The sequence below is a fragment of the Microcebus murinus genome, chromosome 5 (assembly GCF_040939455.1).
Source record: "Microcebus murinus isolate Inina chromosome 5, M.murinus_Inina_mat1.0, whole genome shotgun sequence".
Classification (NCBI taxonomy): Eukaryota; Metazoa; Chordata; class Mammalia; order Primates; family Cheirogaleidae; genus Microcebus; species Microcebus murinus.
In genome coordinates this window covers 30,620,666-30,647,491 of record NC_134108.1, presented here as the reverse complement: position 1 = coordinate 30,647,491, position 26,826 = coordinate 30,620,666, and the positions used below count along the sequence as shown (strand labels likewise).

General features: G+C 42.4%; 2 protein-coding genes across 6 annotated transcripts in view; both read left to right on the top strand.

The window, feature by feature from the left end:
- AKAP7 (A-kinase anchoring protein 7) overlaps positions 1-9,823 on the top strand; it is a 127,208-nt gene extending 117,385 nt beyond the window's left edge. For 3 of the 5 annotated variants that reach the window (XM_020287202.2, XM_012736617.2, XM_076002941.1), the window contains one exon: positions 7,814-9,823. In XM_020287202.2, coding sequence (XP_020142791.1) covers positions 7,814-8,010 — 197 coding nt within the window. In that variant the 3' untranslated portion in view covers positions 8,011-9,823. The remainder of the gene's footprint in view (positions 1-7,813) is intronic. The other 2 variants (XM_020287201.2, XM_020287200.2) reach the window with 2 other exon arrangements.
- Positions 9,824-17,610: 7,787 nt separating this feature from the next.
- Positions 17,611-22,934, top strand: LOC142870934 (endogenous retrovirus group K member 5 Gag polyprotein-like). Its single transcript, XM_076002940.1, has 2 exons — positions 17,611-20,899; positions 22,856-22,934. The coding sequence occupies exon 1, from the start codon at positions 18,256-18,258 to the stop codon at positions 19,615-19,617; it is 1,362 nt and encodes a 453-aa protein (XP_075859055.1). The 5' UTR covers positions 17,611-18,255; the 3' UTR covers positions 19,618-20,899; positions 22,856-22,934.
- The last annotated feature ends 3,892 nt before the right edge of the window (positions 22,935-26,826 follow it).

Below are 26,826 nucleotides of genomic sequence, written 5' to 3'. Positions count from 1 at the left end.
GGTGTTTGTTTTTTTCATTCCTGAGATACTTCACTTAGGATAATGGTCTCTAGTTCCATTCAAATTGCTGCAAAGGGCATTATTTCATTCCTTTTTATGGCTGAGTAGTACTCCATGGCATATATATATGTGCCACATTTTGTTAATCCATTTATGAATTGATGGGCACTTAGGTTGATCCCACATCTTTGTGATTGTGAATTGTGCTGCAATAAACATTTGAGTACAGGTGTCTTTTTGATAAAATGACTTTTCCTATTGGTAGACACCCAGTAGTTGGATTGCTGGGTCAAATGGTAAGTCTATTTATTTCTTTGAGGAATCTCCATACTGCTTTCCTGTATTTCTTTATTGATTTTCTGCTTCAATGATCTGTCCAGGTCTATCAGTGGGGTCTTGAAGTCCTCAGCAATTACAGTGCTACTGTTTATTTCTTTGCTTAAATCTAGTAGGATTTGCTTTGTCAATCTGGTAGCTCCTGTTAGGTGTGTATATATTTAGGATTGTTATGTCTTCTCATTGAATTGCTCCCTTTATCATTATATAATGACCATCTTTATCTTCTTTACCACTGATGATTTAAGTATATTTTATCTGATGAGAAAGGCTACACCTGCTCTCTTTTGATTTCCATTTGCATGGAATATTTTTTTCATCCCTTCATTTGAGTCTGTGTTAGTTTTGGGGGGTTAGATGTGTTCCTAGGGACAAGATACATGGGTTGTGTTTTTTCATCCATTTAGACGGTCTTTAGGTGGGATGCTGTTCTGTTCATCATGTTGGGTTTAACTTATTGTTTTGTTAGAGCTGCGAGCTTTAACTTTCGGGTGTTTTTACACTAGTGGGTATCTATCATGCTGTTCGATGTTTAATGCAGTACTGTTTCCTGTAGGGCAGGTCTAGCAGTGACAAATTCCCGTAGCATTTGCTTGTCTAAAAAAGTCTATTTCTCCATCATTTATGAAACTTAACTTTTCAGGATGCAAAATTCTTGGCTGGCAGTTATGTTTAAGGTGAGTAAAAATGGGGGGGCCCAATCCCTTCTGGCTCATAAAGTTGTCTGCTGAGTAGTCTACTATTAGCTCAATGGGTTGTCCTTTGTAGGTTAGTTCTTGCTTTTGTCTTGCTGCTTGTAGACTTTTCTCCTTCATTTTGACTATGGCCAACTTGATGATTGTGTGTCTTGGAGATGTTTTGTTTGCTATGAATATTCTCAGTGTTCAATGACCATCTTGTATCTGGATATCTTAATCTCTGGCAATATTAAGGAAGTTTTCCTCAATTCCCTTGAATAGATTTTCCATGCCTTGTGGATGGAATCTTCTCCTCGCCAAGGATACCTATAATTTGTATATTAGTTCACTTCATATAGTCCCATATTTCTCTGAATGATTGTTCTTTATTCTCTTTTCTGCATCTTTGACTGAGTCAGTTTGAGAATGTTGTCTTCAAGCACTGAGATTCTTTATTCTGCTTGGTTTAGCCTGTTGTGGATGCTTTCTGCTATATTTTGAAATTCTCTAAATGACTCATTTTTTTAAGTTCTATTATTGTCTTTCTTATGTTGTCTAGCTCTTTAGTGACTTTTTCATTTTTTCATTGATGTCCTGAAATATTTTTGGCATCTTTTTGTTGGTTTTCTAATTTCACTTCAATTCCATTCATCTTATTTGACATCCATATTCTGAATTCCTTTTCTGACATTTTGACCATTTCCTTTTGGTTGGGATCCATTGCTGTAGATCCATTGTGATCCCTTGGTGGTGTCAAACTGTTTTGATTTCTTCATGTTGCTGGATTGTGTGTGTGTGTGTGGGGGGGGTTTCTTTTCATCTGAATCCTCTTCTCCCAGCTCCGGGCTGATAGGTACCCTGCAAAAACCTGTTTTTCTTTGCTGGGAACTCTCCCACTTGATGAGAAGGAGAGGTCCCTAGATGGCACTTTTGTGACCTACTCTGGAAGACTGAACATGCAGGGGAGGGGCGGATATACTGAGAGCCTGCATTGCAGCTCTTCTGTGTTGTCCCGTTTCCCGTGTGATTGTCACAGTCTAAACCTGTGTTGGATGATCTTTGTGCAGAGCGGTGGGTGGTTACCCAGGCTGCTGTTGGAAGCTTAGGTTGGGTGCTGGGTGAATCCCTGTGCACGGAAGACAACATTGCAAGAGATTGCTTTGCCTGTATCTCCACATGGTGGTGACAGTGGTAGCTGGGTGAGGCTATCTAGGCTGTGATCATAGGTGTCAGGGCTGGGTGTGTTCATTCCAACTGGACCCAGGTGCAATGGTGGCTGGAGGTTAGTGGGGGTCCTTAGTGGAACACTACACTGCAGGGGTAGTTCCTGCCAGGTGTCCAGTGGGAGCCATGGGGGTGAGTTCCGGCTGCAGTGCTGGGGCCTTGGCAGTGAAGCTGTGGGGCCTGGCATCAGTTCTAAATCCTCAGGGGCAGGGCCCTCAGACTTGGTGGTTATTGCTAGAACCCTGGGGGTGGGGCCTTGGGGCCTGGCAGCAGCCAGGGAATCTCAAAGCTGAAGCTACAGGGGCCAGCCGGAGCCTCAGGGTCAGAGCTGCAGGGCTGGGCAGTGGCATGGGAACTGTGCAGGCAGAGCTGCAGGGCTGGATAGCAGCATGAGGGTTGTGAGGTTGGGGCAACAGGTCCGGGATGCTGGGCAGCCAGGGCTCTCCCCCTGCCCAGGTCCCGTGGAGGCAGTCGCTGCAGGGCTTCTCAGGTGGTATCAGTGGAGTCCATCTGCTCAAATCTCCTGTGCGGGAGAGGTGCTTGGCTCCCAGTCATGGTGTGTGTGAAGGTGTGTGCTGTGCTCTCCCTGCTTCCTCCCAGCCTGGCCAGGGCCACACGGAGGGGACTGCCACAAAGCTGAGCCCTATGTAGACCAGGTGCCCTGGACCTGAGAGGTCAGAATGGTGTCAGCAGCAGTGACCCCGCAATGGAAACTACCAGGTCCCTGCTGTGCCCACTCTTTAGTGCAGTGTCACTACACAGATTCCAAGCAGCTCCGTGATCAGTCTGGAAGTTTGTAGTAGTGTCCTCTCTGCCCCCCACAAAGCTCAGGTTGCAGTGGCCTTGTGGAGAACATGGAGCCCCAGGATTCTCTCTCCTTGTCCTTCCCCATGTGTACCTTCCAGTCTTGCAGAATGAATCGCCGCATCACCTTCACTCTGTACCCCATGCTTCTCTGATGATTCACAATGCTCTTTTCAAGAAGGCCCATCAATAGGTGGGCAGCCACCTGCAATTTGCATCCTCTCGAGTCTGCCATCTTGCCCCTCCCTCAGTTCTTTCAATGCCTTCATGTTTAATGTTTGAATTTTTTTTAATTTTAATGTGGTTTCACTGTCTCCCTTCATCTTACATCATATTGTGATGAAGATTTTCTTCATTTTCCTCTTCAGAAAATTTAGTGGGACTTATTTTTGTCAGAACAAACAAGTTCCCAGATATTGGCAGTAGATGTGGGGTGTTGGTTTTTGGAGCCCTTCATATGACATCAGTTAAGTTATTGTCAACTCACTCAATAAGACCAGGTGAGCCACATTAACGTTGACCTTCAATTATCCTAACAGGTGTAAAACATTCTTGCTACCACACAGGAGTTTATTTTCATTTTTATGACTACAAAAATAAATTGTCCCTGTGCTGGGTTGGTATCAGGTATCTCAGGTACTATAAACAAAAACAGAATCACAGGTACAAATCCTGGGTTCATGATGCTACAACTTCTACAGAGGATAGAATTGCTTACTTGAAGTTTGTTGAAAAATTTCTTAAATCTTCTTTTAGGGACACTACTGTATTTGGGATGGGCTTAAAAGATTTTTCATTACCTTTTATATTTTTACTATTCTCAGAATTTGATCAAGGTTATTCTGGGGGTATTTCTAAAATAATGGTGTCAAAGACAACGTTTAATCTGTCATTTTATGTAGGTATGATATTAGGTAACCCAGGTAGACCAAGAAAGACCAAGAATTTTTCCCATCTAAGTACTAACCAGGCCCCACTCTGCTTAGCTTCAGATGAGGTTGGGCACGTTCAGGGTAGTATGGCTGCAGACCAAGAAAGAACATTTCTATCATGAGTTTGTTATTTACATTGGGAATATTTTGTTGGAATTTCAAAAAATGGTTTATGTTGCAATGGCATTTTGAACTGTCATTGTTAACCAGGATACAGTTAAAATTGGAGACATCCTTCTGAGAGTCATCCTTCTGAGAGATACAACCTTATTCTAGTAGTGGGCAGAAGAAAAATACGCTGTAACTTTAATCATAAATGCCTCTTTTTCATTAAATTGAATTAAGTCTGCTAAAAGTTGGAACACAAATAAGATCTGGAATCAAGATACACATTTTTTTAGTTGCTATATTTTTGCAGGGCTCTGTGATAAGCTTTCCTATGGGCTTGTTCCTAGACTAATGTTGCTCACTGGAGGATACTTTGAAGAAATCATAAGGGAGGCTGGAGTCCAGGATAGATCTGGACGACACATTAGATTTATTTTTCTGATTGGTTAACTATTGTAGGTAGTTAATATAGTTAATATTTTGTCTTATTGACTAGGTTCATCAAGCAAAGTAGATGTGTATTTTTTACATGGATATTTAAATTATTTTGGGATTCTCTGCTCTTGTTTCATTAATATTAAACATTTACATTTAATATTAAATTTAAATTTCTGGCCATGGTATACTCTCCTTGTAGGAAGATAGAAACATTTAAAAAGGTTATTACTGGCCAGGCGCAGTGCTCCTGTAATCCTAGCTCTCTGGGAGGCCGAGGTGGGCAGATTGTTTGAGCTCAGGAGTTCGAAACCAACCTGAGCAAGAGCAAGACCCCGTCTCTACTATAAATAGAAAGAAATTAATTGGCCAACTAATACATATAGAAAAAATTAGCCAGGCATGGTGGCACATGCCTATAGTCTCAGCTACTTGGGAGGCTGAGACAGGAGGATTGCTTGAGCCCAGGAGTTTGAGGTTGCTGTGAGCTAGGCTGATGCAATGGCACTCACTCTAGCCTGGGCAAAAAAGTGAGACTCTGTCTCAAAAAATAAATAAATAAAATAAAAATAAATAAATAAATAAAAAGGTTGTTACTGCCTTTAAGGACTTCAATCAACTATTCTCTTCACTTAGAAATATTTATTAAGTCCATGAACTATGCCATATGTTAGCAGAAGGGGAGATAACTGAGAAACCTAAGATGTACTTTCTGCACTCATGACTGTTTTTATTAATAGCAGAGCAGATAATGAATCAGTAGTGTTGAATAAATACATTAATACACAATGCTCATAATTTGTAAAGGAATTAAGAATAGAAAGCCAGTGGGATGTTGCTTTGCTCACTGCTGTATTGTTGTAAGGCTGGAAGAGTTCCAGGCATATAGATCCTCAGTGCACACTTGTTGAATGAATGGCCAAATGGCCATGCAGTTAAAGTTGCCAGAATACAATGAAGGCTCCTGCACTTCCAGCTGGGCTAGTCAGGGAAGGCTTCATGCACTAGGTGGGATTTTAATTGCAGAGAGAGAGGGAGGGCTGTCTAGATCTAGGGAATGGTGTGCAGGCTCCCGAGGAGATGTCAGAGGCTGACAGTCACATGGCAATAGTGGGAGATCCAGCTGGAAAGGCAAATTTTAGAAAGTGTTGGAAGACAGGTTTAGGTTTCCTTGTAGAGAGTGAAAGGGATGTTTTAGAAATATTAATCTAGAGGTGTTAGACCAGATGCACTGAAGGAGGAGGAAACTGAAGTGCACGTTGACAAGGCTTGGTAACTAAGTGGGTTGATGAGGGAAAGGAAAGCGTCAAACATGGTGACAGTCTTGTTTTGAGCATGATTGACTTGAATAGTAAATACATAAACAAACATAGGATAGTCAGGAGGAGGAATTAGCTTTCTGTGGGAATATTTTTGTGTTTTAGGTCTCTTAATGTTTAAAGTAATAGGGACACTTGATGTGGACTGATAGAAATCACAGAAGTATGAAATATTAGACCTAGGAGGGATCTGGGAGATTGAGTTATTAATTGGACTCAAATACAACCCTGTTACCTTACCAGTGAGAAAGCTGATAGGTTCAGAAACAGCCCCCAGATATGCAGTCTCTGGCCTTGTGGCAGAGCATGACTGGGGTGGCAGATGCAGAGAGTCATTTACAGTGTTGTGAAGGTGCTTAAAAAGTATTAATTTGCAGTTTGAGTTTCCCTTTTAAATTTGAAGAGCCATTGTACAAATAGTTCCAGGTTATGCATTTGGAGATGCCATCTATACAGTAGAAACACTATTGTAAGATCGAGATAAAAGTCCTTTAAATATTAGGGAGTATACGCATTCATTCTTAGTAATATATATACTGTTAACTTGCCCCCAAAAATGGTATCAGTAGTGAATCTCTTTTAATACTATCCTATGTTTAGTAAGTTCTATATTGTTATCACTGAGTTGAAGTGTACTCAATTCTAAACATATTTTGCACTGCAAATGTTCTATCCTGGACTTTTGGTCTGAGGTGCCATATTGCCTCCTCTGAGGGGAAGGCAGCTGCTAAGGTTTCCTACGGTTATCCTCTCTAGATGGGTCTCACCCCATTTTCTGCTTCGGATGTCACTAGGAATGATGGGGGTGGTTGTAAGTGGAATTGGTCCTGGATGTGTGTCACATATGAGCAGTGGGCACTGAAGGGTTGGGGGCCAGGTTTTCCGCCTTGGCATAGCTGATTCTGTTCTCCAATCCCTGTTACATATGAGGATAAAAAATAATGTCCATTTTCCAGGGCACACACTTTGTATCTACCTGTCCCAGACTGAAAGATGCAAGTGCCACAGTGGCTTTGCCTTCTGGAGCCCTTGGGTGATCTTCCAGAACGGAGCTGATCTTAATGTGTGGGCATTCTGGTGACTTCTTTGCCTCCAACCATCTGCCTTCTGGGTCCACAGCTCAGTGGAAGGAGAGTGCTGAATGGACATGGGAAAAGGGCCCCTTAGTTCCTTTCTCCAGCTAAGGGAGACAAGGAAGGGAGTGACTGGGAAATGTGTAGCGTGAGAATAGATGGGAATCAGCTCTTTTACAGTAGAATGAAAGATGGAGTGATTAGACCAGGATCATCACTCATGAGGAAGCAAAATGCCATAAAATATTAACATCTAGTAATTTACCATCATAACCCAAACTGTTCTTTGGAGAATTTCCTCTTTCTTAAATTGTAGCAATAGCACTGAGACTAAAAAGAATATTAGTCTTACAAGCTTATTTTAAACCTGTTCCTAGCAGTAGTAACTGCTTTTGTCATCGTGGGAATGCCGAGACTTTATTAACAACCAATCTATAGGCCAAACATTTTAAAATTAGCAATCTGAAGTCATGAAATGGTAGGAAATCTTGACCACCTGCTATTTGGCATTGTAGAAGGAGAAGCAGAGGTAGATGTACTTGGTGAGTTCACACGTCTGATGCTCCAGGTAGTGGGCACATGGACGTTACAGTAGCAATTAGCCTTGAATGAGAGAACAAAACTTCCAAGCATAAATGGCAAGCTTGCAGCATTGGTAGGTAGAGCATTTCTAGATTGGGACTCATGAACTACTTTTTCAATCTGAAGGCTTCAGCAATAGGCAGGCTCCCAATTCTGCAAATACCAAATGAAAAGCCACCTACTATTCTTGGATTTATAGATCCAATTTACTAAGTTGAAGGACACTTGCTCTTTTTAAGCTAATGGAACTAGCCGCCCCCTGCATGCTGAGTGTCTGTGGCAGTGTGATCTCAGTGACTTCTCTTCTCTGTTGTGGAATGTAGGTGAAAAGAGCGGAGGGGAGCCCGATGACGCGGAACTGGTAAGGCTCAGTAAGAGGCTGGTGGAGAACGCAGTGCTCAAGGCTGTCCAGCAGTATCTGGATGAGACACAGAATAAAAACAAGCCAGGGGAGGGGAACTCTGTGAAAACCGAGGAGGCTGATCGGAATGGCAATGACAGTGAGAACAACAGGAAATGAGTCCTGAACCAGAACCAGGCTCCTGCCGCTCCGTGGAAAGCATCCCTGCTCCCCTCTGCTGAGTCTAGAGACTGACTCGCCATCTGCCAAGTTTCTCTCGTCCAGTCCGTGGAGATTGCCTAATATTTTTGTGATTGATGTGTTTGCATTTCTGAAACACGACGGAAGAGGAAGGGAGTGCTGGGACTGGCAGAGGAAATTACTCTATGAAAGAAGAATGTCCCAAGTTTCACTTCCGCTCTGCCAGGCACAAGGGAGAAGAAGGGAACTTGGGTTTTGCCTCCTGGACACAGGGCCATGGAAGAGGCCTTGCCATAAACAGAATACTGCCATTTATCCTGACTAGCAGGGCATTTGACTACTTTATCTGAGGCCAAAACTCTCACACACAGCTATCAAGTGCTAAGTTTAAAATAATCACTGTTGAAATGATCATCTGTACTAGTCCATGTTTCATGTGTGTCCTAAATGTGCTCTTGGTATGCAGTGATCTTTATTTATAGTAAATTATGTCTCATGTAAATGATATATTTTTGGTGAAATGCAACCTTTTCTATAAAGTGTGGGCAACATTTTAAAGGTTTTTTTTAACCTTAATTTTGATATGTCAGTGTGCCATAGTTAATGTTTTTCATTGGCATTTGTACTTTAAATGTATTATATAATTTTTTTTTCTTAGGCAAGAAACCTATTGGAATTCAAGACTTAATTAATGAAGCACTGCATCAAGAAAGGATGGCTCTGAAGTCCAAAGTGAAACAGATAAAGGAACTTTTATTAAAGCCTGAGACTCAGGACAAAATTAGGAGGGAGCTATTTGAAGGAAGACTGATTAACAACAGTAATCAGGCAAATGATGTTGATTCTGGCATGACTTTGACATAAGCTCTACATTGCTATTATGGCAACAGTTTGTGAAATCTTTTCAGCTTATTAAATAACTCTTTGGTAAATACCAAAGAAGCATTCTGACAGTGTCTACACAACAGCAAACCAACATTTGGTAAGGAATTAATTTCTTGCCAAAGAAAACTGATTCAGCCCTATTACTTTCTGATCTAAACTTGTGTTGTAAGAATGTCTGTTTCTGTTATATTGATAGTTGTTTTATAGAAATGACTTCTTAATTAGCTGTTTTGTGAGATGTTTCTTGGGTCCTTGCAGATAAAAATATAGACTGTGAAAAAAATCATTTGCAGACAAAAAAGCCAACAACAGTATTTAAGGGTCATTTGCTTCCTGTTAACATGATTGTTGTTAAAAACAGCACTGTTCAGGCCCGTCTACATCTAGTGTTACTTTTAATGAAAATTTGAATGTTTATTGAACATTAGTACTTGAATGAACATTTATAAATGTAATTATTGCAATCATTGGTTAGGAATGTTTTATAATATCCATATATTATTTTTCACAGATCAAAATGTAGTTTGCTTTTTCATTTCTTAATGAATAAATGTTTGGGATTTTTATTTTCTACTTTTTTGAAGATGAGCTCCAGGTTTTATCATATATCCCTTGTAATTTGAATTTGTTTGCACTGGTTTATTTTTAAAGAGCACTCTTGAAAAAATTCCCCAATTATGATGATTATTGTTAACAGCTTTTTCTATAGTCATTGTAAAATTGCTGCTACCAATAGATCATGATGGAGGGGGAAGTTATTGAAGATCAAATATGTAATCATTTCAAATATAAAATCCAGTTTACTCATGGATTTTAGCTATTTTTTCACTGGGCAAATTATACTGCATTTATTTATAAATGAGTTTATGCATTTTCATGCCTCTTAATAAATGTATTGTTTTCCCTTGTTGCCTTTCCTCATTTTTTTTTTCCTCTTGGAAGTTATTGGATCTGTGTTTGTGTAATGAAGTCATGGACAGGAGCTCTGATAGTTTCAGCGTTTCTTCACCTGTCCTTCATGCTAGGATAGCACAGTTGTCAAAGCACCTTCAACTTTAGACTTTTAAATCATTTTAAATCAGTCAGCTTCACAGAGAATTCACAATAGAACTTTACATTCAAAAAAAATTTAAATAACAAACAGCCAAGAATGTGTCTGTCACTGAAGTGGCATCAATAACAAAGATGAAAATAGTAGATCCACTCATGTGCAGAAACCTGGGAGCTGCTTGCCACAAAACCCCCTTCAACAGAAGGGTTTTATTGTTTGTAGATGCCTTCCTTATTAATAAATCCTTAAGGTAGGGAACAGAAGTATTTTTGGTCTTGCCTTGTTTTTCCAACAAGCAAACAGACTCCAAGAGGTGGAATGCTTTATCCAAAGGCCATGGCTATTAGGGAACTGGACCTAACTATAACCCAGGGCTCTATGTCAGTGTGCCACATCCCATAATCTAAGTTAATAGTATTTTCAGAGAGAGCACTTTTCTTCATATCTATAAATATCTTATCCTCAGGGAGCTATTCCCAATCCATCTGAATAATTTGAAAGGCTAATATACTTTTTTCAATTTGGGGTTACATGTCTTATTGTTACTTTATTTGGGAATCATAATTTCCATTGTTAAATACCTGCTAGGTCCCAGGCTGTGTGCCAGGTGATTTTAGCACATGATTAAATTTCTTCCCTTCAGTGAACCTGTTAGGAAGTAATTAGTGTTTTTTCAGATTAGGAAATTGGGGCCATATATGGTTAAATGGCCCAAGGTCATAAAACTAATAAAAGTTTGGACTAAATTTAAATTTGGATCTGTTCTACTTCAAAGCCAACACTCTTTCCACAATGTAACACTTCCTCTCTCCACCAAGTACAATATATTTCACAAATTAAGGATGTGTACCAAAGGGAAAGTCACTTTCTTTTGAATAAGTCAGATCCTTTGCAGCCTTAATTTCTATGAGCATATAAGAGTGATCAGCTGATGTGATGGAGCTGGGGAAAAAAACCCACAAAAACCCAGATATTTAATTTAGGGATTAAGGATTCTAATCTTTATCAATGAAATATCCATTTAAGCAGGTCTATGAAAACAATGGAAAGTATAAGTTGTCCTTATTTTCTTTTTTTTAAAGACATTAATTTGTAAAAATCTAAGTTTAAGATCTGCAATGTTCAAAATGACTTTATTCTTGTTAATCAGAGTTACAGAATAATTGCTTGTTGGGTCACATAGCCAGAGTGAGTTGTCCTAAGTTGATACTGTATGTTGTATACCCTTGTCTTCTGACAGGGAGACTGCATGGTTGGTGACAGAGTGGCTGGCTTAGGCCAGGAGACAGACTATGTCTTTTAGACTTGCACTTACTAACATGTGATCTTGAGCAAACTGATTCATTTTTCTGAGTATCACACTTCCCAATCTGTAATTTGAGAGTTTGGCTAGGTGATTTCTAAGGACGCTATAGCAGTGTTCTTTGTGACTATACTGCCATGGTATTCATGCTAATGCCACCATCTCAGCTACCACTGTGTGCAGCCTTCTTTTTGGGGCCCCACTCTTCCATCAGTTGGCAACGGGAGTCCTTTATGTTCCAGTTTGCTTGTGTGGGTTGTCAATTTCATGTAAGGAGGCCCAGTGGCACATATGCACATTTTTAAACACATTCCAACAGTTTGGGGGATGAGTGACTGGAAAAATAGTAGATCCTATATCAATATTTTAAAGGATGTCAAAAAGTAGTATTTTCAACAGCAGGACAAGATTCTGTCAGCTTTGAACTTGGTCTCATTTATAGAATCTTAAGTTATTTTATTTAATATATTTTAATATTATATTAATTTACTTCTTAGTGCTAACTATAGGCCTTTAATATACTAGTAAATATTATAGTAGTTATAATTACTAATATATCTAGTAAATTTTAATTTTAATTAAAATTTAAGTTAAAAAAATCTTAATTTTTCAGATTTTAAAATTCAAATTGTTCATTCCAAAATCCCAAATGTGTCACTTCTCATTCTAGAAACCAGATGTTCCCATAAGGAGGTAAATTAAAGCAGTTTGATTTCATATGCTAGATGTCATTTCAGGCATATGACCAAAAAGATATGTTTGCACCTCTGTGTTCAATCACAGATGCATAAACCAGCTACCATATTATGTAACAAAAAATTTATTTCATTATACAAGCAAAGACAACAAACATAGTATTCTCCAAACATAAATTGATGAATGGATAATCATTGTTTTCCAACACTTTCAACTCTCACCTATAATTTTATTTTTAAGTAAATTACAGATGCATTCCTGAATTCCAATTTTTCCAAGTACATAGAATTTATATAAAAATAAACTCAGTGTATTTATAAAAAGTAGTTTCCAGGTCTCTATGTGAATTTGATAGCAGCATACATGCTAATAAGACACACCCTGAGATTATTTTATCCACAGTAAAAATGAACATTCGAGTACTTCACTTGGAGTTGGTGAATTTAAAATTGTGATACTAGCTACAACACTTTGTTCCCTGGATCACGGTTTTGGGGATAATAGGCTTGTGTATAAGGTAATTTGAAAGCTTTTGAAGGAAGGTGCTATTATCATCTCCAGTGTAATCTGCTCAAAACTACTTATTAGAATCCATTAAATGTAAGTGATAAATTAAGGCAATTTGAGATGATTTTAAAATGTAAACTGCAGTATTTATTCCTCTATGTATTCCATCATTAGTCACCTATCAGAAGACCATGAAGTTCTGTTATAACGTCAAAGGAACAATGAAACTGAGAAATTGATTCATTGTTTCCAGTAAACCTATGTTGCTTTCCCTTTAATGGTCCAAATTATTTCTGAAAAGCTCCTATCATGTGACACTGCCCTATATATGTGGTACGTCTTTTGCCCCATCTTTGAAAAGTGACAAAGTCCTGCCTACTTAAGCAGCTGTATGGTATATGCAGTGCTGCTTCTTAGGTAAAAATACAGCAAATTAGTGCAACATTTCAAATTATTCTCTACCAATTCCTGCCAAAGACCACTTGGGCACAATGTCACCATAGCAATATCTTTGAACCAAAGTATGCTGTAGTTTCTTCACTGATTTTTTTTTTAAGGCACATATGTTATCTTACCCACAATTTCAAAACATTGTTTTTTGAAAACACTCATGGGATATATAAAGTTGTATGAGTTGAGAGGGCAAAGAAGTAGGAGTTTACAGCTGGAAAGGAATTACATTGCTGAGGAAAGCAGTGAAAATGATACATATGCACCAATCCAAAAAATATCTGATATGCTAATTGAGGTAGAGAAAATGGCATGAATATGCAACAGTGGGGAGAAACTAAGTATATCTTTTTAAGATTCTGGAAGACAAATTTAGAAGATATTTTTACCAGCTCCATGCTTGGTAAAGTGCCTGTGGGGAGAGGCATGTGACAAGGGCTTTTGGTGATTTGGTGGACATTTGTCATACTTAAGTGAATGCCTGGCATCTTCTGAATACCTTTCCTATGTTTGCATAGTTTCTGACCTTGTGAGTCCTGCTTCCCCAGGATGGAGGGCAGGAACTCACCGTCTCAGTTTTCTATGTCACTAGGGTTCAGACATGTGACCTGGGCTCCACCAAGCAAGAGAGAAACCCTGCATGGAATCCATTCATTCTGGTGAGGATGGTGGAGAGATACCCAGCCCTCAGAAGCAGTAGTGGGCAAAGGCCCTATCTAGGGTGTCACACACTCTGTGTAGGTAGGACAAGTTGGCAGAGGGGAGTGGCAACAGGGCTCCCCCAAAGCAGCTGGCGGTGTGATGGGTCATCGTTCCTGCTTAGCCATGTGGCCTGATTCTCTGGGCCCTCTGGAGATTCTGCGAGCTACCAAGTATTCTTTAATAAGTTCCTTTCCCACTGAAACTAGCTAACGCTGGTTCTGTTGTTTGCAACTAAATATCTTGACGAACATAGGCTACACTCCACCAAATCAGTATTTCAACACAGGGCACAATTGGCATTTTGGTTTGGATACTTCTTTGTAGTGTGGGATGATTTCTGTACATAAGAAGTTACCATTTCTGACCCCCAGGATTAAAATGCCAGTGGCAGACTCCAGTTATTGTGACAACTAAATATAATCACCTCACTTCCCAAATCCACTCCAGGTTGGGGTCACATAGCCCCTGGTTGAGGAGCTCACTATTAAATAGTGCTCTCCCAGCAGCATGAATGAGTGCTCCTTCTCATCTCCACTTTATCAAGAAGTAATTTAGTCTCCAAGAGCACGTGCTCACTGGGGCTCTGTACACACATCATCCTGGATAGAAACAGGAAAATGAAACCACCTGCATATGTGACATAAATCAAAACACCTAGTTACTGCACTTGGAAAAGAGCTGAAAGGATCAATTGTGATGATAGTTATGTCATTGTTGCAAGAAATTGTTTGGTTTATACGATTGTTTGGGCAGACTTAGAGGGGAAAAAGATAACCTCCAAATTCTAAAACGATATGACACGATTAACATTATTAGGTAATACGACAACAGGGCTATTATTCACTTTATAAAAGCATATGTTAAAAGTATTTGATATTACGGGGACATAGGCTTTTAATCTGTTAAAGAATATAAAAGAAAAATTTTAATTTTACATTATATGCTTAAGAGAAAAAGTCTATAATGAAATGTAGGGATACAGTAGTTCCCTTTATTGGTAGAGATGAGGGATATGTTCCAAGACTCACAACAAATGCCTGAAACCATGGCGAGTACTGAACCCTACACATAAACTATATATTTTCCCTATACATATATACCTATGATAAAGTTCAGTTTGTAAATTAGGCATAGTAAGAAATAATTATAAAATAGAATTATAACAATATGCTGTAATAAAAGATGTGAATGTGGTCTCTCTCTCATTATGTTGTACTGTACTCATCTATTTTCAGACCTCGGTTTACCTCATGAGTAACTGAAACTAAAGAAACCATGGATAAGGGGGGGACCATTGTATTTTAATAAGAAATATTAGATATGTATTAGACATATAAGGGGAATTTTAACATTAAAACATTGATTTTCCCTAAGAGTCATGATAGAAAGATTTCAGATATATTTAATAGAAATGGGAGAGAGCTATTCCTTTTCAGCCCTACTAACGTCTGGAAAAAGGTGGCTCCTAAATTAAGTGACACACATGGAAACAAAAAAGGTCAATGGAGCATTCCAATCAAAGGAATGAAAAAGTATATAAATGAGAATGAATGCATCACATTAAGTATAGACTGTGGAAGATTTGTACTTTATTTTCTTAAGAGAAATTATAGTCTTTAGTGTAATCAGAATGTCTTCCAAGCCCATGCTAAGTATTATAATTTGTTGTTTACCATGAAGCATTTTAACAAATCAATGATTACTCTAGACCTAACTATTAATACAATGAAATACAGTTGTTCTTTTGTCTTTGGGGGATTGATTTCAGGATCTTCCAAAGATACTAAAATCTGGGAAGTTGAAGTCCCTGATATAAAATGGCATAGTTTAATATAACCTACACACATCCTCCTGTATACTTTAAATCATCTCTAGATAATTTATAAGACCTATTACAATGTAAATGTTATATAAATATTTGCTACACTATTTTATTTGTATTATTATTTTTCCCCCCAAATGTTTATGATCCAGTTGGTTGAATCCACTCATGCAGAACCCTCAGATTTGGAGAGCCAACTGTAAGTAAGAGTGTTTAGGCCTGGTGTAGACTGGATTATTATTCCCAATATTTTCTTCTCCCTGTATCATTTTCCATGTGACTTCCACGTGACTGCCTTTTCCATGTAAATTACAGTTAATCTCCCCAAAAGTAGAGTACAGTTGACTTTTTTTTAATTTCTACATGCGTTTTATTTACATTTAGTTTCCAAGTATACAATACATTGTTTTATTTTTGCTTTAAAAAGTTGATTATCTTTTAAAGAGATTTAAGTAGCAAGAAGAAAACTTTATATTTACCCACATAATTACCATCTCCACTGCACTTCATTTCTTTGTGTAGATCCAGATTTACCTCTGGTATTATTTTCCTTCTGCTTGAAGGATTACCTTTAACATTTCATGTCATGCTGGCTGGTCTGGTGATGATAAACTATTTTGTCTTTTGTGTGTCTAAGAAAGGTCTTTATTCCACCTTCCATTTTTTGAAAGCTATTTTGGCTGGGTAAAGGATTCTGTGCTGGCAGTGGTTCCCTCCAACACAGGTTTGAACTTGGAAGGTCCACTTATATGCAGATTTTTTTCAACCAAAAACGGACAAATCAAAGATACAGTATTCTTGGGATGTAAAATTTTAGTAGGAGCACCCACTTTAGTTGGAGCACCAACTTTTCCTATATGCAGGTTCTGACTCTAGGACTTGAGTCTGCATGGATTTGGGTAAACACAGGCAGTCCTGGAACCTATCCTTCGAGTATACCAAGGGACAACTGTTTCTCTCTTTGCCCTATTGATGTTGGGCTTGGCTGTGTCAGTGGTTTTGGCCAATGAGATATTAGTGGACATGAAGCAAGTAAAGGCTTGAGATATAGAGACATGTGGGACGCATCTGACCAAATCTGCAGCCAGGAGTCAGGTCCCCATGTGCAGTTGTGACTAGTAGACCTGTCCCTGTAAGCATGTGAATGAGAACCCATTCTATTAAGTGAAGTATCCCAAGAATGGAAAAACAAGCACCCCATGTACTCACCATCAAAGTGGTATTAACTGATCAACATTTAAGTGCACATACAGTAATAACATTCATTGGGTGTTGGGCAGATGGGAGTGGGGAAAAGGGGATGGGTATGTACATATATAATTAGTGTGATGGACACCATCTAGGGGTTGGACACACCTGAAGCTCTGACTCAGGTGGGGCAAGGGCAATACACATAACCTAAACATTTGTACCCCCATAATATGCTGAAATAAAAAATTTTAAAAAATGATGGTTGGCTGTTATGCAGCAGTATTGTGGCAAAAGCTGACTAGTCCTACAGGACTTAGAAATTGAACTGAAACAGCAAACAAGCAAAGTTATATTTTCAATAAAAGGCCATAGTATCCATGGAGGACAGGTGATTTTCTGGCTATGTAAATGCAATATAGTATAATTTACCTTAGGATTTTTTATTTTAATATATATGTTTATGTAGGCATATAAAATGTTAACAATGATTTCTGAGTGGCAGGATTATAGGTGAATTTACTTCCTAATTTATGTACTTTAGGGTTTCCAAAATGTCATAAGCATTATAAATCAAATTGTAATTGCTATTTTAAAATAAACTAATATATTTAGATATTAGATGATTTATTGCATTTCAGCATAAAAAAGAACTATATTATTCATAAACAGGGTCCACTTATTCATTCATTGATTGATTCATTCATTCATTTCTTGTGGGTCAGATACTCGTCTGGGTGCTTGGTATGCAGAAGACCCATCTGTTGAAATGACATGTAGGATATTGATTTAGGTGTTTGTATTACTTTCTCTGAAATCTCTTTGGTTTGCCCCATCAGCCATCTTATTTCACATAAGACCTTGTTCTTTGGTGAGAGACTACAACCAAAATAGGGAAATGAAAGAGGCTGATGTTCATGTTTTTTGGCTTTGGAGCTCCCAGTGGCCCAATTCTTAGAATTGTGGGGCGCGGTGTTAACGCCATTGCAAGATGGCGCCTGTTTCCGGCTTTGCCTAGAGCAGCTAACAAGTTCAGCGCAGGCACAATTGTCGGTTGCCCTGTGGCGCGAGAATGCAAACAAAGGGTCCTGATATGGGCTAATGCTTTGGGGGCTCGACAGTTGAGCGGCCTATCACAGCTTAGGGGTTGTACTTCTGGGGTATATAGCGGCCTGCGCGCTGCCGGGCTGGGTCTTCCTCATCATGCAAGTTTAAAGGGAACCCCATTAAAGCACGGTCAGAAGAACTCCACTTGCCGCGTCCTCCTTGCTGGCGAGGCGGGCGCGACAAGTGGTGCCGAAACCCGGGACCTCGTGCAACTTTGAAGCACCAGCGGAGACGACCTCGACAGAGGTGAGTTCAGAACTGACGTGTGGGACGGCCAAAACTCCCCTGCTTCCAAAAAATGGGTAATATTCTGCTGCGGCCCTTTTTGTGGCCTATTATCATAAAATGCCTGTATGATGAGACTTCAGGCCCGCGCGTAGCAGCTAGCCAAAGTGCACTGAGTGACTTGCAAGACGCAAGCTCAGAGAGAAGCAGTAAGGGAAGGACCGCGGTAAAAGGTGGAAAAAGAAATATAGAGCTAAAAAAAGGAAGTGTAAAGCGCTTGAAAAGAAAATGCAGGGAGGGAAAGCGCAGCCCGATCTGCCTAATTGTGACCCCTTATCAGATTTTGACAATCTTCACTTATCTGACACTGCTGACTCTGAGGCAGACTGTGAAAATAGCCCAGAGTCAGATGAGGAACTAGAAAAGAAAGAGGAACCGGTTTTTCAGGAAGCGGCAGGTTATGAGCGGTATCGCCTATCTCCGTCTGCCCCGCCTTATGAGGAAATAAGCGTTGGCCCCAGGCAGAGAGGCGCACTGCAGGGTGCTTCATTCATTCACCCTGAAGAGCAAAAAGAGCTGTTTCTTACCTTTCCTGTCTTTGAGAATGATAATCAAAGGGGCTGGGAGCCAGTAAACGCCAAGCAATTAAAAGAGCTGGCGGAGGCTGTCCGAAACTGGGGACATGGGGCCTCCTACACCTTATCTTTGGTAGAGAGACTGGGCAATTCAGCAATGACGCCCAGAGATTGGAGTCAGCTCGTCAAGGCAGTACTGACTACAGGTCAGTATTTAGATTGGAAGTCCATTAACCAGGAAGAGTGCATGGAGCAATCCCGGAGAAACGCCCAGCGTGGGCAACCAGCATGGAATTTTGACATGCTCACAGGGCAGGGGCAGTGGGTCAACAATCAGGTCGCCTACCCAGAGGAGGTATATGCCCAGATCAACTCCATAGCCATTAAGGCGTGGAAGAGCTTGCCCAATCGTGGGGAGGTCAGGGGTAACTTGACAAAAATTATCCAGGCCCCTGCTGAACCATTCTCAGACTTTGTAGCTAGGCTAGTAGAGGCAGCAGGAAGGGTATTTGGGGATCTAGACACAGCCATGCCGCTCATTGAGCAGCTTGCCTTTGAGCAGTGCACTACGGAATGCCGTAATGCAATTGCCCCTTGGAAGAATAAAGGCCTTAATGCCTGGCTAAAAGCATGCAGAGAGATAGGGGGTCCCCTGACCAATAGTGGCCTGGCGGCCGCTGTTTTAACAGCTCAAGCAAAGCAGGAACGCAATTGCTACAATTGTGGCAAACCTGGGCACCTTAAAAGGCAATGTAGAGCACCTCCTAAGCAAGGGAGCTCCTCTAACAAACAGCCAGGCATCTGCCCTACCTGTGGCAAGGGGCGACATTGGGCTTCTGAATGTCGCTCGATGAAGGATAAGGATGGAAATCCCATAGTTCGGGATCGAAATGAAAAGCCTGTACCTAAGCAAAAAAACGGATGGTGGGGCCCCCGACCCCAGGGCCCGCAAATATATGGGGCCATGCAGGGGAATACCCAGGAGAGGTCGCTCCTAGCGCCTCCGGGGAGCCAAGGAGAGCCACTAAAGGTTCTGCAGGATTGGACCTCTGTGCCACCACCACAACAGTATTAACCCCCCTCATGGGGTGCCAACCGGTCCCATCTGATTTTAAGGGACCGTTACCTAATAATACGGTAGGACTCATCCTCGGCAGGTCTTCATCAACTCTACAGGGATTGATAATTCACCCAGGAGTTATTGATTCAGATTTTGAAGGGCAAGTAAAAATTCTTTGCTCTTCCACTAGAGGCATAGTTTCCATATATCCAGGAGACCGGATAGCACAGTTGCTAATTTTACCTAGCCTCCATTCTTTATTCCTTAGTAAACAAAAAATCAGAGGAGAAAAAGGTTTTGGCTCCTCTGGAGGAAACTGTGCATATTTGTCATTGAATTTAGATGAACGTCCTACTATGGACTTAACCATACAAGGAAAGACATTTACAGGCCTCCTAGATACAGGAGCTGACACTAGTATAATTTCTGAACGCTGGTGGCCAAAAACGTGGCCATTGGCCCCCTCAGCTCAGACTCTGCAGGGATTGGGATATGCATCCTCTCCAGTGATCAGCGCCCAGACGCTGAAATGGAGGGATAATGAGGGTAGAGAGGGTAGTTTTCAACCTTATGTTCTGCCTTTGCCTGTGAATCTTTGGGGTAGAGATTTACTACGGCAATTGGACTTCAAATTGTCCAATGACTACTCTGTTCAAAGTCAAAAGCTGATAAAGAGCATGGGCTGTGTCCCAGGTAAAGGGCTTGGGAGGAACTTGCAGGGAAGAACTGAACCTATAGAGCCTGTGCCACGACCTTCTAGGCAAGAGCTGGGTTTTTCTTAGGGGCCGCTGGGGATCCTCTGCCCATACCCTGGAATACAGAGGAGCCAGTGTGGGTACCTCAGTGGCCTTTACCCTTTGAAAAGTTACTTGCGGCCCATAATCTAGTGCAAGAGCAGCTTACTCTTGGGCATCTTGAACCCTCTCAATCTCCTTGGAATACTCCTATTTTTGTGATTAAGAAAAGGTCTGGTAAATGGAGACTGTTGCATGACCTTAGAGCAATTAATGCCCAGATGCAGCTTATGGGGCCTGTTCAAAGAGGACTGCCCCTTCTCTCAGCTTTGCCTAAACATTGGAGTCTAATTATCTTGGACATTAAAGACTGTTTTTTCTCTATTCCCTTGCATCCACAAGATAAAAGCAGATTTGCATTCACGCTTCCTTCCATAAACCATGAACAGCCTGATGCAAGATATCAATGGCAGGTTTTGCCTCAGGGCATGGCTAACAGTCCCACTATGTGCCAACTTTATGTGGCCTCAGCTATCCAGCCGGTTAGGCAGAAGTTTTCAAAGGTAAAAATTATACATTATATGGATGATATTCTCTTGTGTCATTGTGATAATGGCGTACTTCGCCAAGCTTATGCGTCTCTCCAGGCTCACTTAAGGGAAAAAGGCTTGCTGGTCGCTCCAGAAAAGGTGCAAGAGGGAGAAGTAGGCGCGTTTCTTGGTAGTAGTATTCTCCCTGACAAAATTGTGCCTCAAAGACTGTCCATCCGAAGAGATGCCTTAAAAACATTAAATGATTTTCAAAAACTGCTAGGGGATATTAATTGGCTTCGACCTTTCCTATGTCTTACCACAGCAGAACTAAAGCCATTATTTCAGATTCTAGAGGGAGACTCACACATCACGTCTCCTAGAACTTTGACTCCTGAGGCCCTAAAGGCTCTTCATAAGGTAGAAGAAGCCATTCAAAAGGCGCAACTAGTGCGCATTCAACACCATGATCCTTTCTCCCTCTGTGTACTCCCTACTCCCACGCTCCCTACGGCAGTGCTTTGGCAGAATGGTCCACTTTTATGGGTGCATCCTCAAGCCTCTCCAGGAAAGGTGATTGGCCATTATCCTACCTGTGTGGCCGAGATAGCTTTAAAGGGTATTAGTTTGGCTGTGTCCCATTTTGGACGTCACCCTGATAGCCTGATTTGTCCATATACTGCCAATCAGGTAAACACCCTATGTGCCACTCTTGATGCATGGGCCATATTGAGATGCACCTTCCCGGGGAGCATTGATAACCATTATCCCAGACATGCCTTGTTGCAGTTTGCAATGCGGAACGAGCTTATTTTCCCAAGAGTAACTTCACTGCTACCTTTGGTTGATGCCTTGAATGTGTATACCGATGGCTCTAAGACAGGTATTGGGAGCTATGTCATTCAGGACAAGGTGTATACAAAACAGTTTAACTATTCTTCTCCTCAGCTAGTAGAGTGTGCCGTAGTCGGTCTGGTTCTCAGTACCATCACTGAACCTATCAACATCATCTCAGACTCCTTTTATGTGGTCAACGCAGTTAAACAGTTAGAGAACTCCTTTCACATTCTTGCCAAGAGTACTGTCTTTTCTGTATTTACAGAAATTAGGAATACTATTCAAAATAGGAAAAACCCATTTTCCATTCAGCATATCAGAGCTCATTCCTTGTTACCTGGACCTATGGCTGCGGGAAATGCTATGGCAGATCGCGCCACTCGCGCCCTCTGGGTGTCTGATGGCCACGCCGCCGCCATAAACTTTCATAAACTTTATCATGTGCCAGCTGAAACCTTACGACTTAAGTTCAGCATCACGCGTGCAGATGCTCGTGAGATTGTACTGCAATGTCCAAGTTGTGCTCCTTATCGCACTGTTGTTCATACGGGCGTGAATCCTAGGGGTTTGCGTCCTCTACATATGTGGCAAATGGATGTAACTCACATCCCATCCTTTGGGAAGCTTCAGTATGTTCACGTGTCTGTTGACACATGCTCAGGCGTCCTTCATGCCACGCCTCTGACTGGAGAAAAGGCAAGTTACGTTATCATTCACTGCCTAGAAGCTTGGGCAGCCTGGGGCAAGCCCCGGGTTATTAAGACAGATAATGGCCCAGCTTATACCTCAAAATCTTTTCAGCAGTTTTGCACTCGCTTGGGTGTGGAGCACCGTACCGGTCTTCCCTACAACCCTCAAGCACAAGGCATCGTGGAACGTGCTCACGGCACGCTCAAAATGTACTTACAAAAACAAAAAGGGGGAGATGCCCTACAGCTAGGGCTATCACCCAAAGGACGCCTCTCCTTTGCTCTCTTTACTTTAAATTTTTTAAATTTAGATGTCAAGGGACGTTCGGCAGCAGACAGGCATGTCACGCCTGCTCCGCCACAGAAAGAATTAGTGAAGTGGAAAGATGTGTTGTCTAATCTATGGAAAGGCCCGGATCCAGTGTTAATGAGATCCAGGGGAGCTATTTGTATTTTTCCACAGGACCAGGACAATCCCATCTGGGTGCCCACGCGGCTGACTAGAACAGTGCAGCAGCCTCCAGAGCAGCATGGGGACCCAGTGGCTACTCCTCCTGACGACAGTATGGATGATCGCGAGGACGGCAGCGGAGCCACGCTGGAGGATCCTGTCAGTGCCTCCCCTGCCGATGCCTGTGACACATAACTCACCAATTTTCCCTCGCTTCTCTTCTACTAATGTTTCCTTGGGCACTGCGTACATGCCGTTGGACACACAGAGTAGTAATCTGGAGGGAAATAGATCCTTCTCCTTGAAGGGGACTTTGTGTTTTGTGTGGAGTTAACGGAAGCTGCACGGACTTGGCCCCCCTGTCCATTGGTGGCTGGGGGTATGGCAAGAAATGCTAGTTTCGCATGGAATCTTAGCGACTCTTTTAAAGGTTCTGTGAGGGTGATTGCGGGAGGGCAAAAACGCGACCTTTGCCCCTACCCCTGTCTGGGTTTGGCCCCCGTTTATCTGGGTGGTATCCACGGAAAAACCCTCTGGTACACATGTGAACTGTTCCTCTAATATGTGCAATTATACATTGTGTTGGAATGCCACGTCTCACCCCTCTGCCATTGTTACTTGCTTGCCTAGATACATTCCTGTTCCTGTTGAAGCTCCTAGCTCTATGACTTTGTTTCGGTCTTGCAGCCACGGACCATGTGGTATTGGCACAGACATTTGCTGCGCTTGAACTGAGACAGTCTGCACAGGTGTGGTTGACCATGCTAAAAGGTTAGCCTAGTTTTGGGTTGCACCCGCTCCTACCCCCAGGTATTTTAGCAGACATGGCCTTTGTACTCTGAGGGGTCTCTCCCATTGCACCAAATAAGGCATGTCTCCTATCCCACAGCCAGCCTTTGCACACCTCCGAGTTGTGCTCATTGCACGAGGATAGGTGGTTGCTGGTGAAAGTGAGGCTCTGCAACCTTGATCGCACGGTCGAAGGATGGTGCTGAACGGTTGCTCAGCTCTCATTAAATTAATAAAACAGGGGGAGATGTGGGGCGCGGTGTTAACGCCATTGCAAGATGGCGCCTGTTTCCGGCTTTGCCTAGAGCAGCTAACAAGTTCAGCGCAGGCACAATTGTCGGTTGCCCTGTGGCGCGAGAATGCAAACAAAGGGTCCTGATATGGGCTAATGCTTTGGGGGCTCGACAGTTGAGCGGCCTATCACAGCTTAGGGGTTGTACTTCTGGGGTATATAGCGGCCTGCGCGCTGCCGGGCTGGGTCTTCCGCATCATGCAAGTTTAAAGGGAACCCCATTAAAGCACGGTCAGAAGAACTCCACTTGCCGCGTCCTCCTTGCTGGCGAGGCGGGCGCGACATAGAATGAGCCATGGGTTTGTCAGTGTAACAGGACGTTGGAATTGTGCTCGGTGTGCTGTTTCCACTGAGGCATCAATGAGCTAGATACAGAATCCCATCGTGTGTGTGAGACAGACCCCTCCCCATAGTCTTATGAACAGAGGGAGGGACATGAAAACCCTGCAGTGAGGTCAAGAACGTAAGAAAGGGCTGAAAGAATTTTGCGAGGAGGATATATTTGGAGCGAGCTGTACTTTGTAATACATATCCTCTCCGCGGCAGGGAGTGTCTGCTAAGAACTGTGAAAACCGTCTGCTGGAAGGAATCCATCCAAACCCCTACACTGACGGATTTGACCAAACTCTGCTGTGGCTTTTAGCAGCCCAAGACTGTGTCCCTGGGACGTCCTCCCACACCCTTGAGTTTCCCTGTGGAAAAGGTCAGGGCTGTGAAGAGAATTTTCCATTTGTTCCAGCCAACACCTGACCATGGGCTCCTGACCTCCCTTTCTTAGCACATTTACTAAAAAAAAAAAAAAAAAAAAAAAAAGCTTACAATTGTAAAAGCTTCCTTTGTCCCTTTGGGAAGTATTATCTCTCCTAGGACCTAGGAGTGTTTTTCTCAAAAAACCTGAAAGCCATCCCTTTGAAATGTCATCCTCAGGAAGGAGAGGGCCTTTGTCTCCCAGGCTCTTTGCAAGGCAGAAGCCGACTCCCACAAATGAGGTTGGCACACATGATAGCCTAGCGGCTTTTGCTTTGAAAAACCCTCTTACTGGCTTTTTGTATTTTTGACTCTAGTCTCTGGCTCAAGTCCTGGCTCGCCCTCCCTTCTCCCCTCATTCCCCCTTTAAAATGCCCAGGCACCTCTGTACACACTGAAAGGGAGCTCTGGCTCTTTCTGGAATAAAACCTGTGTAGGGGAAAGTAGTATCTTTTCTTCCCATCAGTAGGCTCTGGTCTGAGACAACTATAAGACAGATTAACAAGAGAAAAGCATACATGTTTATCTGTATACATATAAATTTTACATGACAGGGGAGCCTTTCAAAAATGAAGGCCCAAAGAAACAGGGAAACCTGTGCATTTCTTATGCTAGGTTTGAGGCAGAAGCGGATTGTTGAAAAGTCTGATTGGACAAAAGGTATTATCCAATGGTAATAAACTGGGCGGAACTGAGCAAGGCCCATTTGTTCAGCTACTTCTGTGTCCCTGTGTCCTCAGATAAGCCGGCCCTTTCCTTTGGGCATAGGGTGGGCACCTCCCACGTGAGGGTCTTATGACCTACTTCGCGTGGAAGTCAGAAAATTCTTTTCTAGGTTTTTGGGCTTCAGGGGAGAAGGCCAGAAGAAAGTCACAGAGACCTTCCTTTTTCTGCAGTTTTCCCAATTGCCAAGGTACCATATTTTGAGGTAGTGTGTCCTAAAGCCCATCATGTTTCTTCCACCTTTTTTTTTTAAGACAGGGTCTCACTTTGTCACCCAGGACGGAGTGCAGTGACCAGATCACAGCTTACTGTAGCCTCGAACTCCTGGGCTCAACCGATCCTCTGCCTCCCAGACAGCTGAGACTACAGGCTCTGGCTGTTTTCTCCACCTTAACCAAAGTCCAGCTAGTCTTTAAAAGGCCCCTGTAGAGAACCTGGGACTGAATTTCCAGCAGTTGGCGCAGCAGAGGGCTGCAGTCCCAGTGCTGGGGGACAGCCACAGTGGCGGCCGCACTCCTGCCGGGGAATTGAGAGGTAGACTCGGGCCTGCGGCCTGCGTGTGTGCTGCTGCGTGGGGCCCTGCCGCTGCCCAGAGGGGGTGACTTCCCCAAGGGGAGAGGCCCGGGGCGGCTGACGGCTGAAGGCCTCAGCTAAAGAGGTGGGAGGCTTGGGGGAGGAAGTGCGGGGAAGAGCAGAGCCACATACTCTGGGGTTCCAGGGAGCTGGCTTAGGCAACCTGCGGGACAGCCCACAAAGAAAAACAACGCTTCAGTTGCTTGTTTTCTCACTCCTGATGCCAGCTGGAAAAGTGTCAGTTCTGAGAGCCTGAAGCTGCCAGGCCTAGGTGCCCCTTACGTCTCCTCCCTGCCTGACAGGGAGTGGGGCTACAGGCAGGGAGTCTGAAGTGGGGAGGGGTGAAGGAGGGGGGAAGGGGAAGGGGCAGGGGGAGGAGGAGGACAGGACGGAAGGACCACACCCACCTCCAGGCTCTGGCTGAAGCAGCCCAGCATGGGCAGGGCAGGAGATTCAGGGCTGGGTGGGGGGGCTTTGACTGTCACCAGGACAGGACACTCTGATGATCAAAAGCCAGCGAGACGGCGTTTGTGACTTAAAATGACTGTAGGAATATATATAATATGAAACAGAAGCTCCTAAATCCAAAGGACTGCTAGAATTTTTATCCTGGGAGAAGATGATCCTCACAGAATAGTTTAAAGGGATGGGAAAACAAAAACAAAGCTGTATTTGGATTTCATGACTCCTGTTTATTCAACTAACTGGTCCCAGCAACATGATTCAATTAATCTTCCACCGCCTCTGCCCAGGCCAGATAAGAGCCTCACACCTGGGGTGAGGGGAGGAAAGGGAGGGAGCTCAGTGAGAGGAAAGTTATGTCGGGGGACTGTGCCCCCCATGTCTCCTCTGACTTGCT